We start from the raw sequence: 19492 nt of genomic DNA on the forward strand, positions 1-19492 counted from the left end.
AGGAGGAGGAGGAGTTGGCGGTGGTGGTGGAGGTGGAGCCTCCTCCTCCACCTCGGCCCTCGCGTCCCCCGAGGCCGCACGAGGAGACGCGGAGCAGGAGGAGGAGGAGCAGGAGGGGGGCGACGCCGGTAGCCCGGCGAAGACGGCGGCGGAGACGTCGCGACGCCGACGAAGAGGAGCCAGGGGGGGGGGACGACCGGGACGACCACGACGACGAGGAGGATGATGAGGAGGACGATGAGGAGGAGGGGAAGGCGGTGGCGGATCAAGGCGACGGAGAGGAGGGGGTCGAGCTGGGGGGCGAGGAGGGCTCCGCGTCGACGACAGCGACGTCCGAGTGCGGGGCGGGGAGTGGCGTGCACGGGGAGCGGCGGCCTTCGAGGCCCAAGGCCAAGAGGCCTCGGCACGGGGAAGTCACGGGGACGCCCAGGAGGGGCGGCACCGCCGGCAGGCTCGGCACGCCGGGGAAGCCCGAGGCCGAGGAGGAGGAGGAGGGTCCTGTGGGGGGCGGCGGGGCGGTACCGGAGGTTCCCACGGCGGCGGCGGTCGGCCTTCAGGAGCAGCAGCAGCAGGAGCAGCAGCAGCAGCAGGAGCAGCAGCAGGCGGACGAGGAGGCAGAGGAGGCTGCAAAGGAAGCCGCGGCCTCAGGGTTGGTCGACCCCGCGGGGGATGAAGTGAAACCGGCGGCTGCGTCGCCCCCGCCGCGTAGGCCCAGGAGGCAGGGGGCACTGGCGGCAATCGCCGCCACCACCACCACCAGCAGCACCAGCACCACGGCCGTTGAGAAACAGCAGCGGCGCAGGAAGGATAAGCAGCAGCAGCTGGCCCAGCAGCAGCCGTTGCCGCTGGTTCCGCTGGTGCCGTTGGTGCCGTTGGTGCCGCTGGTGCCGCTGGTGCCGCTGGTGCCGCTGGTGCCGGCGGTGGCGGCGGTGGCGGTGGTGGCGAGGGAGAGCGCCCGACCGTTGGGGCGTGAGGTGGTCTGCGTGGAGCGCGACCCGGAGACTGAGCGGGCCGTTGAGTCGCTCACCCAGGAGGCTCGTGCCCGGCGCTCGGCCAGAGACGGCCACCAACTCCTCCACCAGCAACTCCACCAGCAGCAGCAGCAGCTGCAGCAGCAGCAGCAGCAGCAGCAGCAACTCCTCCGTCACGACGATGACCACGGTGGCGTCGGCGTCGGCGGCGATCGTCGCCACCATCGCCACCAGGTGGGGGACGACGATGAAGACGACGCCACGGAGGAGTTGATGGCCGCGGCGGCCGCGGCGGCCGTAGCCGCGGCCGCCGCGGCCGAGGAGGCCGAGGGACACCAGGACGACGACGACGACGACGATGACGAGGAGGAGGTGGAGGAGGAGTTGGAGGATGATGTGGAGGCGGGGGGGGAGAAGGGCGGCTGAGGGGGTCACTCTCGCGGAAGCCGACTGCCCTTGCCCGACCGCTCTTGCCGGCGGTGGAGTCGACGGAGGCGGCTTCGTCGGCGATGTGGAGGAGGAGGAGGAGGATGATGAGGAGGACGAGGACGACGATGAGGAGGAGGATGAGTCCGTTGAAGCTGCCGCGGATTTGGGACCGCAACGGAATCAGCGACAGGAAGTGGATGAGGGGCGACAGGAAGTGGGGGAGGGGCGACAGGAAGTGGGGGAGGGGCGACAGGAAGTGGATGGGCGACAGGAAGTGGGGGAAGAGCGACAGGAAGTGGAGGGGCGACAGGAAGTGGGGGAGGGGCGACAGGAAGTGAGAGAAGAGCGACAGGAAGTGGATGAGGGTCGACAGGAAGTGGAGGAGGAGGAGGCCGATTTGGCGGCGGAGGAGGCGGCGGCGGCGGCAGCGGCTTCGCCAGAGACGGCCGAGGCCATCCGCCACCTGGAGCACAGCGAGCAGCACAGTCCCGTGGCCATCGGTGGTGCGGTGCCTCACCACCACCACGACGACGACGACCACCACCACCACCACCACCTGCTCCACATCAACAATGACGTGGAGGAGGACGTGGATGAGGAGGAGGAGCGGAGCGTCGGTGCTGCAGATGAGCGGCATGAGGATGATGATGATGAGGTGGAGGATGAGGTGGAGGAGGATGAGGAGGAGGAGGAGGCTGGCCACTCGGGGGAGCTCCGGAGGAGGAGGAAGAGGGTCGGGGTGGTGGAGGTGGCGGTGGCGGTGCCGGTGGTGGCGGGCGACGAATCTCCGGAGGAGGAGGAGGAGGAGAAGATGGCGGCGACGGTCGACTCACAGCCGCCCCAGTCGCCTCCTCGTCGCCCTCCTGAGGAGGTGGACGACGAGGAGAAGGAGGAGGAGGACCCAAGGCCACAGGCGCCCGGAGCCGAGTTTGGAGCACCGGGAACGGAGTTCGGAGCCCCGGGAATGGAGTTCGGAGCCCCGGGAACGGAGTTCGGAGCTCCGAGATCGGAGTTCGGGGGTCCGGGAGCCGAGTTTGGAGCTCCGAGATCGGATTTCGGAGCTCCGAGATCGGAGTTCGGAGCTCCGAGATCGGAGTTCGGAGCTCCGAGATCGGAGTTCGGAGGTCCGAGATCGGAGCCCCTCGTCCCGGCGGCCGGGAACACCGCTACGGAATGCCGGGCCCCAGAGGGCCCCACGGCGGAGGGTCCCAGGGCGGAGGTGGAGGCCCCCACGGCGGAGGGTCCCACGGCGGAGGTGGCGGCGGTGGAGTTCCGGACCAAGATGGGGTTCGCCGAATCGGCGCGTCGCCGTGGCCACGCTGTCCAATCGGCGTTGACGGCAAACGCTCGTGCCCCCAGCCAATCGGAATTCACTCCGACCCATCCCAGCCAATCGGAATTCACGCCCACTCACCCCAGCCAATCGGAATTCACCCCGACCCACCCCAACCAATCGGAGTTCACTCCGACCCATCCCAGCCAATCGGAATTCACGCCGACCCGCCCCAACCAATCGGAGTTCACTCCGACCCATCCCAGCCAATCGGAGTTCACGCCGACCCGCCCCAACCAATCGGAGTTCACGCCGACCCGCCCCAACCAATCGGAGTTCACTCCGACCCATCCCAGCCAATCGGAGTTCACTCCGACCCATCCCAGCCAATCGGAATTCACGCCCACTCACCCCAGCCAATCGGAATTCACCCCGACCCGCCCCAGCCAATCGGAGTTCACTCCGACCCATCCCAGCCAATCGGAATTCACTCCCACTCACCCCAGCCAATCGGAATTCACCCCGACCCATCCCAGCCAATCGGAATTCACCCCCACTCACCCCAGCCAATCACAGTTCACGCCCACTCACCACAGCCAATCGGAATTCACCCCGACCCACCCCAGCCAATCGGAGTTCACGCCGACCCGCCCCAACCAATCGGAGTTCACCCCGACCCGCGTCAGCCAATCGGACTACGGCACGCCGCACGCCGTGCCGAGCGGAAAGTTCCTTTCGTCGCGGTCCCAGCGACCGCACCCTGAGTACTCCTCCCCCCCGTCGGCCAGCCACCCCGACTACCAGGCCGGCAACGTTTGCCGAGGCCCGCCGATCCCCCCGTCCGCCGGCGACTACCGCCGCTCCCCGGCGCTGGCCAGGCGCGAGGCCTACCAGGCTCAGGCTGCGGCAGCCGGACTGGCGCCCCCCCCCCTGCCGGCAGTTTCGCCGGCGTCGTCTTCGCCGGCGTCGGCGGCGGCGTCGGCGTCCTTGGCGACGGCGTACGACTTCCAGTCCCGCCGCGACTTTGTCCTGCTCCAGGCACGAGCCGCGGCCGGCTTCTGCGGAGGAGACTCCGGTGTTGCCGGCGGGGGCGGAGGGTGCCAGCCGTCGGCGGCAGCAGGCCGCGTGCGGGCTAGCGGCGGCTCCGGCGGCTCGTTCCCTGGCGGCCAGGCGGTTCACGGAGACTTCAGTTCGCCTTTGCCAAGTCTACAGCAGCAGCAGCAGCAGCAGCTGATGATGCAGCAGCAGCAGCAGCTGATGCAGCAGCAGCAGCACAAGATGTCTCGAGGCGGCGTTGGCGGCGGCGGCGGCAGCGGAGGAGACATCCCGGCGATCCCCTTCACCGTCATCAAGTCCCACTCGGGAGCGTCGCCCGCCGGGGATTTCCTGCGGGCGCTGGGCAAGGCTCACGACCGCAGCCCCGGCGGGGGCCCGGGACCGCTGGGTGAGCGGCGCAGCCCGCTGGGCCAAGCGGTCGGGGAGTCGTCGTCGTCGTCGTCGTCGGTCGCCGGGGCCGTTACCGGCGCGGCGAGCCCCATGTCGTCGGCGCACTCCCACGGGGGCGGCTCGGAGCTCTCGAGCCCCGTGGGCTCCGTGCCCTCGTCGCACCGCAGCCAATCGGTGCACTCGGTTAGCAGCCCGCCTCAGCCTCCGCAGCAGCAGCAGCCGCCGCAGCAGCAGCCCCCCCCTCCGCCTCCCCTCCCGCCACCCGGCGGGTCTCTGGGCGGCGTCATCGGCGGCGGCGGCGGCGGCGACGTGGAGGCGAGCCCCATCGTGTCGGACGCCTCGCAGCCGGTCGGAGACTCGGGGTTCAGCGACCTGGGCAGCATGGACAGCACCGGCGCCGGAGATTCTTACGAGGGCGGCGGTGGCGGCGGCGGCTCTGGAACGAGCGGCGGGAGCGGAGGTGGCGGTTCCTACGACGGCCCAAGCCTCCAGCAGCAGCAGCAGCAGCAGCAGGGAGTGGTCGGTAGCGTCGGTAGCGGCGGTAGCAGCTGCTCCTACGGCCTTGTCCACCACCAGGACGCTGCCGCCACCTGCAACCTCGTCCAGCTGCGGGCGGCTTCGGCCGTGCAGCAGCAGCAGCAGCGGCAGCAGCAGCAGCAGCGAAGCAGTGGAGCTTCAGCCGCATCGGCTCGAGCAGCCCTGCAACAGCAACAGCAGCAGCAACAACAGCAACAGCAGAGGGTTGGTTCACCAGCTACGTGTGGACTGAAAGCACAGGGTGGGGGCGGTGGCGGCGGCGGTGGTGGTGGTGGTGGATACCGGAGAGTGAGCGGTGGTGGTGGCGGTGGCGGTGGTGGCGTTGGCATCCGCTCCCTCTGCATGGCCTCATTCGCCCAGCAGGGCCACAGCGCCGAGTTGCTGGGCCCGATCCCTCCGTCGCTGGGCTGCGCCACATCCTCCTCCGCGACCTTGGGCTCCTCTTCTTCCTCCTCCTCCTCCTCATCGTCGGCGCAGCAACAGCAGCAGCAGCAGCTCCAGCTTCAGCAGCAGCAGCAGCAGCATCACCACCACCATCAGCAGCAGCAGCACCACCAGCACCACCACCATCAGCACCACCACCACCAGCAGCTGGCAGCCACCATGAGCCTGTACGAGCGACTGGGCCAGGGTGACTACGGCTTTGGGCCCGGGGCTGCCGCGATGGCCGCTGCCGTGCAAGCGGCGGCCGTCCAGAACTCGGCCTCCTTCAGCCTGGCCCGCCTCCAACAGCTCACCAACGGCCTGGTGGAACACACCCTGGGCTACGGCGCTTCGCCCGTAGCCACCCCCGGAAGCGGCGGGGGCGGTACCGCGGGTTCGTCGTCCGCAGGCGGCGGGCCTCCGTCGGCCTACGTCCAGGCTGGGCCGTCGGCGTCTCCCGGCTACGGCGGCGGTGGGGTGACGTCGACCGGGGTGCTGTCGCACCTCCCGGCGGCCGGCTCCACTCCGCCGCCTTCGACGGCGACTTCGACGCAATCTTCCCACATGGCCATGAGCCACCACCACCAGCAGCAGCAGCAGCAGCACCACCACGCTCACGCTCACCACCTGCACGCTCACCACGCGCCTCACCTCCACCACCACGCCCAGCGCGCGCAGCTCAAGGGACCCTCATCCTCCGGCGGTGTTGGCGGCGGCGGCGGTGGTGGCGGTGGCGGTGGTGGTGTCGGTGCCGGTGGGGGACCGGGGAGTTTGTCCGCGCCCGGCAGTGGCGGCGGTGGAGCCGGCCCGGACGGCGGCGGTAGCGTGGGGGCCTCACCGGCTAGCCAACCGCCGGGCGGACAGCTCTTCAGCTGCACGGCCATGCAGCAGTCGCGGGTACTCGGAACGCCCCCGGCCGCCTCCCAGAGGGGCGTGACGGCGATGGGCGGCCTCGGACTTCTGGCGTCTTCCGGCGGAGGCGGAGGCTTGGGGGGCGTGGGCGGAGCCCCGAACCCCACCCACGGCGGGGCCTACGGACCAGCTGCCATCCAGTACCGCATGCACCCGCACGGGCAGCACCACCCGCCTCACCCGCACGCCGGCGGGCACGCCCACGGCGGACATCCCGGACATCCAGGACACCCGGGACACCCCGGACACCCGGGACACCCGAACCTTCACCCCCACGCCGCGCACCCCGCACCACCCGCACCACCACCCGCACGCCCACCCTCACGCCCACCACCACCACCACCACGCGGCCGCCTACGGCTACGTAGCGCAGCCGCAGTATCAGGTGGGGCCCCTGGGGATGATGGCGTTGTCGCACCAGGAGCAGCACCCGGCGGCTTCGGCGGCGGCGGCGGCCGCGGCGGCGGCTTCGGCGGTGCCGTCCGGCGCCGGGGGGGCTACGGGCGGCGGTGGTCAGGGCTCCGGTGGGGGCGGCGGTGGGTCGCACCACGGCTCCATGCTGTGCTCGCCCGTGGCCGGCGGTGGAGTTCAGCCGGTCGGCGGTGCTGGAGGCGGTGGAGGTGGAGTCCACCCCCACGCTCACGCACACGCTCACCCACACGCTCACCCACACGCTCACCCGTTGGCCCACGCCCACCCCACCCACACACCGCCACCGGCTGCCCAGCAGCAGCAGCAGCCGGCGGTGACGCCCTCGCAGGGAGGGGCGGCCGCAGCCGCCGCTAACTCTGCAGCCGGCGGCGGTAGCGTCGGGGTGAACGTTCCTCACCACCACCACCAGCAGCAACAGCACCAGCAGCAGCAACAGCAGCAGCAGCAGCAGCTGGGCCACCCTCACCACGTGCACCACGCTCACCACGCCTCCGCCGCTCACCACGCCGTGGCACAGCACCACGCGGCGGCAGCGGCCGCGGCGGCTGCGGCGGCCGCGGCGGCAGCTGCGGCGGCGGCCGCCTACATGGGGAAGGGGGGAGGGGGGGCTGCTGCTGCGGGGGGCGCTGGAGGGGGAGGGGGGAAGGGCGGCGGTGGGAGGGGAGCAGGGGGGGGCTACATGCGGCGGTGACCCCCTCCTTACCACCGGAGACAGACGGTGAACCCCTCCTCCTTACCGCCGAAAACAAAGACGGTGAACCCCTCCTTACCGCCGAAGACGGTGAACCCCTCCTTACCGCCGAAGACGGTGAACCCCTCCTTACCACCGAAGACAAAGACGGTGACCCCCTCCTTACCGCCGGAGATGGAAGACGGTGATCCCTACCGGAGTCGAAGACAAAGACGGTGAACCCCTCCTTACCACCGGAGACAAAGACGGTGACCCCTACCGGAGTCAAAGACCGTGACGGTGACCCCCTCCTTACCGCCGAAGACAAAGACGGTGACGCCCCCCCTACCGCCGAAGACGAGGAGGATGACCCCTCCTGGAGTCGAAGACGGTTACACCCCCCCTACCGCCGGAGACGAAGGCGGTGCCCCCTACCAGAGACAGACGATGACCCCCTCCTTACCGCCGAAGACAAAGACGGTGAACCCCTCCTTACCGCCGAAGACAAAGACGGTGAACCCCTACCGGAGTCAAAGACCGTGATGCCCCCTCCTTACCGCTGGAGACAAGGAGGGTGACCCCTACCTTAGACAAAGACGGTGACGCCCCCCCCTACCGTCGGAGACGCGGAGGATGACCCCTCCTGGAGACGAAAACTCCTACCGGATTTGAAGACGGTGACCCCTTTCCGAAGACGGAGGGCGGTGATTGGGAAGAAGGAGCTAATTGATGGACTCCAGTGGGGGGGGCTGGAGGAAGGAGTGGGGGGGAGGGCGGACTGTGGAGGAGAGGATTGTGGGATTGTGGCTGTTGGAACGTTTCTCTCACCAAATGCCGGGACACGGTTTGAAGCCGCCGTGTCTCTCCACCAATGGGGAGAGGCGGGAAGGCGGGGGGGGGGGGGGGGGAACTGCTGAAGTACCGCATCTCAAAAGTGTTACTCCCTCTGCCCGGGGAAGAAGATAAAAAAATGTGGGCGGACGTGGGAGCGTTGGTTGGTTAGGGGGGCGGGGAGGAGGGGGGGGGTAGGAACGACGGTTCTCCGGAAACTTCCGCCCTCTCTCCTCGACAGGAAGTCGCGGACGTTGCCTCGACCGCTCCCAACGGTTGTTGTGTTGTTGATTTTTTTTAATTTTGTGGGGGGTGGATGGGGGTTATTTTCGTCTTTTTTTTTCCCGCTGTAGGGGATTAGCCGGGGGGGGGGTGGGGCACGCAATAGGAGCCACCGTGGGGGGGGGGGGGGTAAGGAGTAAGGTGCCGTTATAGGGGCAGCCGTGTGGGGGGTGGTTGGGGGGGGGGGGTACGCGGCGCCTATGGGGGGGATGTACAGCGTGTTAAAGTTCTTCCGCACGGCATACACGAAGTCCTTCCGCGCTAAAGCGGAGGCGCTGGGACAGACAGACAGACCGGCCGGATCGGGGGGTCCGGCTATAGGATATCCGGCTATAGGGGGGGGGGGGGGTCCGGCTTGTGGGGGGCTACAAGGTGGCGCGTGTACATAGAAGCGGGGACGTCGCGTTTGCGTGTACATTGCTGGCGGGAGAGACGTGCGGCGAGGGAAGACCGCGGGGCCACGCTGCACGTTGATTGCGGTGACGGTGGCGGTGGTGGCGGTGACGTAGCCTGTCACCGCCAACGGCCTGCGGCAGGAGTTGCCGTGGGCGGTGTGACTGGTTGTTTGGTGGTGCTGGTGGTGGCGGTGGTGGTGGTGGTTGTTGTTCATTGGGCTGGTAGCTACCATCCCCATAGCTTCCCGCGCCCTGCCTCTCGCCCCCTAGTCGAGACCACAACAACCGAAACCGCCACCGCCATCGACCACATGTGTACATAGAAGTGGACGGAGTCTGATGGGGCTGTTGTCGTTTCTTTTCGAGTTTAACTTTTTTATTTTTTCCTCGCCACGTAGTTTCCGGCGCTTTTTGAGTTTTAGAGTTGAGCGCCTATCGCGTAACCCGCAGTGCGTTGAGGTCTACCCATCTCTCTTATCAATCTCTAACCATCTCTCTAACCATCTACCCCATCGCTCTATCAATCTCTAACCATCTTCTTGGTTCTTTCGGTAAAGTCACGTAGAAGGGAAGTAATGAAATAATAAAAATAAAACACAATAACATAACATTCTCACGGCGTTTCGGCCACAACGCAAGCAGCCTTCCTCTGGTGAAGAACAGGGCTGTCGGAAAGACAGCGTCTGAATGACGCTGTCTTTCCGACAGACCTGTTCTTGGATGCACCACTGAGTTGGAGATGTCATTCAGACGCTGTCTTTCCGACAGACCTGTTTTTCACCTGAGGACGGCTGCTTGCGTTGTGGCCGAAACGTCGTGAGAATTGTATTTTATTGTTTTATTTTTATGATTTTATTATTTCCCTTCTACGTGACTTTACCGAGAGAACCAAGAAGATGAATCCCTGCAGTCACGAAAGCTTTAAGTCGAAATCTCTACCCATCTCTCTACCCATCTCTCTAACCATCTCTAACCATCTCTTTCCCCCCTCTATCCATCTCTTGAACCACCTCTCAATCTCTGACCGCGTGACGAGCGTGTCGAGAGCGAACTAGCGAGCGGGGCCAAGGTTGTCTTATCAACACGGTGCGAAAGTAAGTCCCCCGTGTACCTGCGTACCAACATATCCGCACCAAACGTAGCCGACCACGCCAAACGTAGCAGCGGTCGGCTGAGAAAACCGGTACCCGGGGGAGTGAGATGGCCCCCTTTGCCGAGTGCCCGGCGCAGCGACGCTGGGTTTGTGTCTGTAGCCGTCGCCGGTGGAGCGGGGAGAGACAAAGGCGGTTTGCCCCGAGGCTCCGCTGGGGCGCGGGCGGGAGGGGGGCGGAATGTTGTATAGAGGTTGTTATGTGTGACGCTGTCTCCAAGGCAGCAAGCGCCATGGTGGCTGCGTAGATGCGAGAGGTCGCAATCGGGTACCTGATACCCGTACCCTACCCGATACCCGGCTACCCGTACCCGGCCGGGTACGGGTAGCCGGGTAGACCGTGAGTCACTGGTGAGTAACTGTTTGTCACTCATTTCCCAACGTCTTGTCTCTTCTCACAATTCAAGTTCCTAGAATCAACCCACCCGCGCCTGCAACAACACGGCTTCATCCCAGAGGTCGCAATCGGGTACCCGATACCCGTACCCTACCCGATACCCGGCCGGGTACGGCCGGGTACGGGTACCCGTTTGCGACCCTGGTGCGGCCGGGTAAGGTTACGGGTAAGGAATCAAAACCCGTTTGCGACCTCTGCTTCATAGGTGTGCCGCTCGTTTAACGGCACTTGCCCCTACGGTCTGTCACGGGCTGTGAGCCGGGTCTGCTCCGCTCATTGTAAAAATGGCCTTCCAGCATGTTTGGGTCGGCTCATCCTTCGAATGAATTCCTGCCGCCACATGCAATGGCAGCCACCATGAAGACGGAGGTCGGGCAGGAAACGGTTAAAACTTCCCGGGATGTACCAATAAGTTGCTGTGGTCGTGGAGATTTGACGTGATTCGTCATCGCGTGAGCATCTTACGGGACGAGCCTTTCGGCTTCGGTACTTGAGGCCAGGAGGAAAAAGAAACTTGCATTGATCGGTTTCCGAACGTTGAAATCTCAGGGCCACTTAACGGGTGGATCAGTGTATGTCAATCAGAGGTCGCAAACGGGTTTTGATTCCTTACCCGTACCTGGCCGCACCAGGGTCGCAAACGGGTACCCGTACCCGTACCTGGCCGGGTACGGGTACCCGTTCCCTACCCGTACCCTACCCGAAATGAGTGACAAACGGTGACTCACCGGTGACTCACGGCCTACCCGTACCCGGCCGCACCAGGGTCGCAAACGGGTACCTGTACCCGGCTGGGTACGGGTAACCGGGTACCGGGTAGGGTACGGGAATCGGGTACCCGGTTGCGACCTCTGATGTCGATCGGACGAGAAAGCGGTCTCGGTTTGGAAAAATATCGCGACGTTTCGATCGCAACGCAAGCAATCGCCATCAGGTGGCACAAGCGCCGCTAGAATACAAACTTCGCATGCCCCACCCAGCGCAGTCTGGAGGCATGCGAAGACCCACAGCTTTGCTCTGGCATCGTCGGCGTAAGGCACTACCACTAGATTCCGAGCTGGACCTCTAGCCAATAGGAAGGGCCGTGCTGGCCGCAAGTCGCCTACAGGACACGCCCCCCCCTCCCCCCGCTCTCGCCCGTGATTGGCCGCAACCGGGTCACGTGACCGATTGTAAAATGGCGGCGGCTGCTGGTGCACGTGTCGGCGGCCATTTTCTTTGTCTCTCTCTCAATCCCTTCATTGTATCTCCTCTCTGATCTCTCTCTTCATTGTATCTTTCTCATCTTTGATCTCTCTCTCTCTGTGTCTCTGTATGTCTCAATGGTTCGAGATCGATAGGTATTCATTCATAGAGGTGGTTAGAGAGATGGATAGAGATAGAGAGAGAGAGATGGTTATAGATTTATAGAGTGAGGTGGTTATAGGTTGATAGATTGTTGGGAGATGCATCGAGATGCATAGAGATTGCTAAGAGAGATGCATAGAGAAGATGGTTTTAGAGTGATAGATGGATGGAGATTGTTAAGAGATGTGGGAGCCTGATGGATATGGATACAGAGGGGGAGGTGAGAGGGGGGGGGATTGAGTTTTGTATGTTTCGCTTCCCGTTAATTTGTCTCCGTTTTATATTTATCGAAGTGAATGACGACGATGATGACGACGTTGATGACGATGTCGATGACGACATTGATGACGATGACGACATCGATGACGATGATGACGATGTCGATGACGACATTGATGACGATGACGACATTGATGACGACATCGATGACGATGATGACATCAATGACGACATTGATGACGATGCCGATGGTGACATTGATGACGACGACGACATCGATGACGATGACGACATCAATGACGACGTTGATGACGATGTCGATGACGACATTGATGACGATGACGACATCGATGACGATGATGACATCGATGACGATGATGACATCAATGACGACATTGATGACGACGTCGTTGGCGACATTGATGACGATGACGACATCGATGACGATGATGACATCAATGACGACATTGATGACGATGCCGATGGTGACATTGATGACGACGACGACATCGATGACGATGATGACATCAATGACGACATTGATGACGATGCCGATGGTGACATTGATGACGACGACGACATCGATGACGATGACGACATCAATGACGACGTTGATGACGATGTCGATGACGACATTGATGACGATGACGACATCGATGACGATGACGACATCGATGACGATGATGACATCAATGACGACGTTGATGGCGACATTGATGACGATGACGACATCGATGACGATGACGACATCGATGACGATGATGACATCAATGACGACATTGATGACGACGTCGTTGGCGACATTGATGACGATGACGACATCGATGACGATGACATCAATGACGACATTGATGATGACGACGACGTTGACGACGACGATGACGACATCGATGACGATGGCGACATTGATGACGACATCGATGGCGACATCGATGACGACATCGATGACGACATCGATGACGACATTGATGACGATGGCTATGGTTATTTACAGCGCGTTAGGGGTAAAGCGTCGCTTCGCGTCACATCCGGTTTTGTTTTGTATGAAACTGCTTCCTCCCTCCCTCCCCACAACCACCACCACAACCACCACAACCATCACCACCACAACCACCACAACAACCATCACAACCATCACCACAACCACCCTCACCACCCTCACCACCATCACCATCACAACCACAGTCACCACCCTCACCACAACCACACTCACCACCACCATCACCACAACCATCACCACCATCACCACCCTCACCACCATCACCACCCTCACCACCATCACCACCATCACCACCACAACCATCACCATCATCACCACCCTCACCACCACCATCACCACCACAACCACCATCATCACCATCCTCACCACAACCATCACCACCATCACCACCATCACCACCATCACCACAACCATCACCACAACCACCACACTCACCACAACCACACTCACCATCACCACCATCACCACAATTACCACCGCTTAACCCCACCCACGCTCACCCCTGTCCACCCTCACCCCTGTCCACCCTCACCCTCCTCTAAGCTCACGTTCGTGTTAGTGCGACCGCCCTTCTCGAAACAACGTCGCTTTGAACGTCGAGTTGTCGTGTGGGCTGGGCAGGGCGAATAAAACGATCCAGACGACACACGTTGTGTGAACTGAGTTGGTGAACGGGTGGGTGAGTGGGTGGGTGGGTGAGTGGGTGGGTGGGTGGGTGAGTGGGTGAGTGGGTGGGTGGGTGAGTGAGTTGGTGAGTGGGTGGGTGAGTGGGTGGGTGGGTGAGTGAGTTGGTGAGTGGGTGGGTGAGTGGGTGGGTGAGTGAGTGGGTGAGTGGGTGGGTGGGTGAGTTGGTGAGTGGGTGGGTGAGTGGGTGAGTGGGTGGGTGAGTGAGTGGGTGAGTGGGTGGGTGGGTGAGTGGGTGGGTGGGTGGGTGAGTGGGTGAGTGGGGGGGTGGGTGGGTGAGTGAGTGAGTGGGTGAGTGGGTGAGTGAGTGGGGGGGTGGCTGAGTGAGTGGGTGGGTGAGTGAGTGGGGGGGTGGCTGAGTGAGTGGGTGGGTGAGTGAGTCGGTGAGTGGGTGGGTGGGTGGGTGAGTGAGTGGGTGAGTGGGTGGGTGAGTGGGTGGGTGGGTGGGTGAGTGGGTGGGTGAGTGAGTGGGTGAGTGAGTGGGGGGGTGGGTGAGTGAGTGGGTGGGTGGGTGGGTGGGTGGGTGAGTGGGTGGGTGAGTGGGTGGGTGAGTGGGTGAGTGGGTGGGTGGGTGAGTGAGTCGGTGAGTGGGTGGGTGGGTGAGTGGGTGAGTGGGTGGGTGAGTGGGTGAGTGGGTGGGTGAGTGAGTGGGTGAGTGAGTGGGGGGGTGGGTGAGTGAGTGGGTGGGTGGGTGAGTGAGTGGGTGGGTGGGTGGGTGGGTGGGTGGGTGAGTGGGTGGGTGAGTGGGTGGGTGAGTGGGTGAGTGGGTGGGTGGGTGAGTGAGTCGGTGAGTGGGTGGGTGGGTGAGTGGGTGAGTGGGTGGGTGAGTGGGTGGGGGGGTGGGTGAGTGAGTGGGTGGGTGAGTTGGTGAGTGGGTGGGTGAGTGGGTGGGTGGGTGAGTGAGTGAGTGGGTGGGTGAGTGAGTGGGTGAGTGAGTGGGTGAGTGAGTGGGTGAGTGAGTGGGTGAGTGAGTGGGGGGGTGGCTGAGTGAGTGGGTGGGTGAGTGAGTCGGTGAGTGGGTGGGTGAGTGAGTGAGTGAGTGGGTGAGTGGGTGGGTGAGTGGGTGGGTGGGTGAGTGGGTGGGTGAGTGAGTGGGTGAGTGAGTGTGTGGGTGGGTGAGTGAGTGAGTCGGTGAGTGGGTGGGTGGGTGGGTGAGTGAGTGGGTGAGTGGGTGGGTGAGTGAGTGGGTGAGTGAGTGAGTGGGTGAGTGAGTGAGTGGGGGGGTGGGTGGGTGAGTGAGTGGGTGGGTGGGTGAGTGAGTGAGTGGGTGGGTGAGTGGGTGAGTGGGTGGGGGGGTGGGTGAGTGAGTGGGTGGGTGAGTTGGTGAGTGGGTGGGTGAGTGGGTGGGTGGGTGAGTGAGTGGGTGAGTGAGTGGTTGAGTGAGTGGATGAGTGAGTGGGTGAGTGAGTGGGGGGGTGGGTGAGTGAGTGAGTGAGTGGGTGGGTGGGTGAGTGAGTCGGTGAGTGGGTGGGTGGGTGAGTGGGTGAGTGAGTGGGTGGGTGAGTGGGTGGGTGGGTGGGTGAGTGGGTGGGGGGGTGGGTGAGTGAGTGGGTGGGTGAGTTGGTGAGTGGGTGGGTGAGTGGGTGGGTGGGTGAGTGAGTGGGTGGGTGAGTGAGTGGGTGAGTGAGTGGGTGAGTGAGTGGGTGAGTGAGTGGGTGAGTGAGTGGGGGGGTGGCTGAGTGAGTGGGTGGGTGAGTGAGTCGGTGAGTGGGTGGGTGAGTGAGTGAGTGAGTGGGTGAGTGGGTGGGTGAGTGGGTGGGTGGGTGAGTGGGTGGGTGAGTGAGTGGGTGAGTGAGTGTGTGGGTGGGTGAGTGAGTGAGTCGGTGAGTGGGTGGGTGGGTGGGTGAGTGAGTGGGTGAGTGGGTGGGTGAGTGGGTGGGTGGGTGAGTGGGTGGGTGGGTGAGTGAGTGGGTGAGTGAGTGAGTGAGTGGGGGGGTGGGTGGGTGAGTGAGTGAGTGGGTGGGTGGGTGAGTGAGTGAGTGGGTGGGTGAGTGGGTGGGTGGGTGAGTGGGTGGGGGGGTGGGTGAGTGAGTGGGTGGGTGAGTTGGTGAGTGGGTGGGTGAGTGGGTGGGTGGGTGAGTGAGTGGGTGAGTGAGTGGTTGAGTGAGTGGATGAGTGAGTGGGTGAGTGAGTGGGGGGGTGGGTGAGTGAGTGAGTGGGTGGGTGAGTGAGTCGGTGAGTGGGTGGGTGGGTGAGTGGGTGGGTGATTGGGTGAGTGGGTGGATGGGTGGGTGGGTGAGTGGGTGGGTGGGTGAGTGGGTGGGTTGGTGGGTGGGTGAGTGGGTGGGTGGGTGGGTGGGTGAGTGAGTGGGTGTGTGAGTGAGTGGGTGGGTGGGTGAGTGAGTGGGTGGGTGGGTGAGTGAGTGAGTGAGTGGGTGAGTGGGGGGGTGGGTGAGTGAGTGAGTGGGGGGGTGGGTGGGTGAGTGGGGGGGTGGGTGGGTGAGTGGGGGGGTGGGTGGGTGGGTGAGTGAGTGGGTGGGGTGGGTGGGAGAGTGAGTGGGTGGGTGAGTGGGGGGTGGCTGAGTGAGTGGGTGGGTGAGTGAGTCGGTGAGTAAGTAAGTGGGTGGGTGAGTGGGTGGGTGGGTGAGTGGGTGGGTGAGTGAGTGGGTGGGGTGGGTGGGAGAGTGAGTGGGTGAGTGGGGGGGTGGCTGAGTGAGGGGGTGGGTGAGTGAGTCGGTGAGTGGGTAAGTGGGTGGCTGAGTGGGTGGGTGGGTGAGTGGGTGGGTGAGTGGGTGGGTGGGTGGGTGAGTGAGTGGGTGGGTGGGTGAGTGAGTGGGTGAGTGAGTGGGTGAGTGGGGGGGTGGCTGAGTGAGTGGGTGGGTGAGTGAGTCGGTGAGTGGGTAAGTGGGTGGGTGAGTGGGTGGGTGAGTGGGTGAGTGAGTGAGTGGGTGAGTGAGTGGGTGAGTGAGTGGGTGAGTGAGTGGGGGGGTGGGTGAGTGAGTAAGTGGGTGGGTGAGTGAGTCGGTGAGTGGGTGGGTGGGTGAGTGGGTGGGTGGGTGAGTGGGTGGATGGGTGGGTGGGTGAGTGGGTGGGTGGGTGGGTGAGTGAGTGGGTGAGTGAGTGGGTGGGTGGGTGGGTGGGTGGGTGAGTGGGTGGGTGAGTGAGTGGGTGAGTGAGTGGGTGGGTGGGTGGGTGGGTGGGTGGGTGGGTGAGTGAGTGGGTGGGTGGGTGAGTGAGTGGGTGGGTGGGTGAGTGAGTGAGTGGGTGGGTGGGTGGGTGAGTGAGTGAGTGAGTGGGTGGGTGGGTGAGTGAGTGGGTGGGTGAGTGAGTGGGTGAGTGGGGGGGTGGGTGGGTGAGTGAGTGAGTGGGTGAGTGAGTGAGTGAGTGGGTGAGTGGGTGAGTGAGTGGGTGAGTGGGTGGGTGAGTGAGTGAGTGAGTGAGTGGGTGGGTGAGTGAGTGGGTGGGTGAGTGAGTGGGTGAGTGGGTGGGTGAGTGAGTGAGTGAGTGTGTGGGTGAGTGGGTGGGTGGGTGGGTGGGTGAGTGGGTGGGTGGGTGAGTGAGTGGGTGGGTGAGTGGGTGGGTGAGTGGGTGAGTGAGTGGGTGAGTGGGTGGGTGGGTGAGTGAGTGGGTGGGTGGGTGAGTGAGTGGGTGAGTGGGTGAGTGAGTGGGTGAGTGAGTAGATGGGTGAGTGAGTGAGTGGGTGAGTGAGTGGGTGAGTGAGTGAGTGAGTGAGTGGTTGAGTGGGTGAGTGAGTGGGTGGGTGGGTGAGTGGGTGGGTGAGTGAGTGAGTGGGTGAGGGAGTGAGGGAGTGAGTGGTGAGTGGGTGAGTGAGTGTGTGGGTGGGTGAGTGAGTGAGTGAGTGAGCGAGTGAGCGGGTGAGTGGGTGAGTGAGTGAGTGGGTGGGTGAGTGAGTGGGTGAGTGAGTGGGTGAGTTGGTAGGTGAGTGAGTGGGTGAGTGAGTGGGTGAGTGAGTGAGTGAGTGGGTGAGTGAGTGGGTGAGTGAGTGGGTGAGTGAGTGAGTGAGTGGGTGAGTGGGTGAGTGAGTGAGTGAGTGGGTGAGTGAGTGGGTGAGTGGGTGAGAGGGTGAGTGAGTGGGTGGGTGAGTGAGTGAGTGAGTGGGTGAGTGAGTGAGTGAGTGGGTGAGTGAGTGGGTGAGTGAGTGGGTGAGTGAGTGAGTGAGTGAGTGGGTGAGTGGGTGAGTGAGTGGGTGGGTGAGTGGGTGAGTGAGCCGGTGGGTGGGTGAGTGGGTGAGTGAGTGAGTGGGTGGGTGAGTGTGTAAGTGAGTGGGTGAGTGGGTGAGTGGATGAGTGAGTGGGTGAGTGAGTGGGGGGGTGGGTGAGTGAGTGAGTGGGTGGGTGAGTGAGTCGGTGAGTGGGTGGGTGGGTGAGTGGGTGGGTGATTGGGTGAGTGGGTGGATGGGTGGGTGGGTGAGTGGGTGGGTGGGTGAGTGGGTGGGTTGGTGGGTGGGTGAGTGGGTGGGTGGGTGGGTGAGTGAGTGGGTGTGTGAGTGAGTGGGTGGGTGGGTGAGTGAGTGGGTGGGTGGGTGAGTGAGTGAGTGAGTGAGTGGGTGAGTGGGGGGGTGGGTGAGTGAGTGAGTGGGGGGGTGGGTGGGTGAGTGGGGGGGTGGGTGGGTGAGTGGGGGGGTGGGTGGGTGGGTGAGTGAGTGGGTGGGGTGGGTGGGAGAGTGAGTGGGTGGGTGAGTGGGGGGGTGGCTGAGTGAGTGGGTGGGTGAGTGAGTCGGTGAGTAAGTAAGTGGGTGGGTGAGTGGGTGGGTGGGTGAGTGGGTGGGTGAGTGAGTGGGTGGGGTGGGTGGGAGAGTGAGTGGGTGAGTGGGGGGGTGGCTGAGTGAGGGGGTGGGTGAGTGAGTCGGTGAGTGGGTAAGTGGGTGGCTGAGTGGGTGGGTGGGTGAGTGGGTGGGTGAGTGGGTGGGTGGGTGGGTGAGTGAGTGGGTGGGTGGGTGAGTGAGTGGGTGAGTGAGTGGGTGAGTGGGGGGGTGGCTGAGTGAGTGGGTGGGTGAGTGAGTCGGTGAGTGGGTAAGTGGGTGGGTGAGTGGGTGGGTGAGTGGGTGAGTGAGTGAGTGGGTGAGTGAGTGGGTGAGTGAGTGGGTGAGTGAGTGGGGGGGTGGGTGAGTGAGTAAGTGGGTGGGTGAGTGAGTCGGTGAGTGGGTGGGTGGGTGAGTGGGTGGGTGGGTGAGTGGGTGGATGGGTGGGTGGGTGAGTGGGTGGGTGGGTGGGTGAGTGAGTGGGTGAGTGAGTGGGTGGGTGGGTGGGTGGGTGGGTGAGTGGGTGGGTGAGTGAGTGGGTGAGTGAGTGGGTGGGTGGGTGGGTGGGTGGGTGGGTGGGTGAGTGAGTGGGTGGGTGGGTGAGTGAGTGGGTGGGTGGGTGAGTGAGTGAGTGGGTGGGTGGGTGGGTGAGTGAGTGAGTGAGTGGGTGGGTGGGTGGGTGAGTGAGTGGGTGGGTGAGTGAGTGGGTGAGTGGGGGGGTGGGTGGGTGAGTGAGTGAGTGGGTGAGTGAGTGAGTGAGTGGGTGAGTGGGTGAGTGAGTGGGTGAGTGGGTGGGTGAGTGAGTGAGTGAGTGGGTGGGTGAGTGAGTGGGTGGGTGAGTGAGTGGGTGAGTGGGTGGGTGAGTGAGTGAGTGAGTGTGTGGGTGAGTGGGTGGGTAGGTGGGTGGGTGAGTGGGTGGGTGGGTGAGTGAGTGGGTGGGTGAGTGGGTGGGTGAGTGGGTGAGTGAGTGGTGAGTGGGTGGGTGGGTGAGTGAGTGGGTGGGTGGGTGAGTGAGTGGGTGAGTGGGTGAGTGAGTGGGTGAGTGAGTAGATGGGTGAGTGAGTGAGTGGGTGAGTGAGTGGGTGAGTGAGTGAGTGAGTGGTTGAGTGGGTGAGTGAGTGGGTGGGTGGGTGAGTGGGTGGGTGAGTGAGTGAGTGGGTGAGGGAGTTGAGTGGTGAGTGGGTGAGTGAGTGTGTGGGTGGGTGAGTGAGTGAGTGAGTGAGCGAGTGAGCGGGTGAGTGGGTGAGTGAGTGAGTGGGTGGGTGAGTGAGTGGGTGAGTGAGTGGGTGAGTTGGTAGGTGAGTGAGTGGGTGAGTGAGTGGGTGAGTGAGTGAGTGAGTGGGTGAGTGAGTGGGTGAGTGAGTGGGTGAGTGAGTGAGTGAGTGGGTGAGT

At 63.4% G+C, this 19492-nt stretch overlaps 1 protein-coding gene across 1 annotated transcript; it reads left to right on the plus strand.

Annotated features, from left to right (window-relative positions):
* Positions 1-1244: 1244 nt before the first annotated feature.
* LOC144954302 (uncharacterized) lies at positions 1245-8271 on the plus strand. Its single transcript, XM_078884827.1, is given in 3 exon segments — positions 1245-1295; positions 1585-6711; positions 6713-8271. Coding segments are annotated over 3 exon segments (5580 nt in total). The 3' UTR covers positions 7115-8271.
* The last annotated feature ends 11221 nt before the right edge of the window (positions 8272-19492 follow it).

The sequence above is a fragment of the Lampetra fluviatilis genome, unplaced genomic scaffold, assembly GCF_964198595.1.
Source record: "Lampetra fluviatilis unplaced genomic scaffold, kcLamFluv1.1 SCAFFOLD_1333, whole genome shotgun sequence".
Lineage (NCBI taxonomy): Eukaryota > Metazoa > Chordata > Hyperoartia > Petromyzontiformes > Petromyzontidae > Lampetra > Lampetra fluviatilis.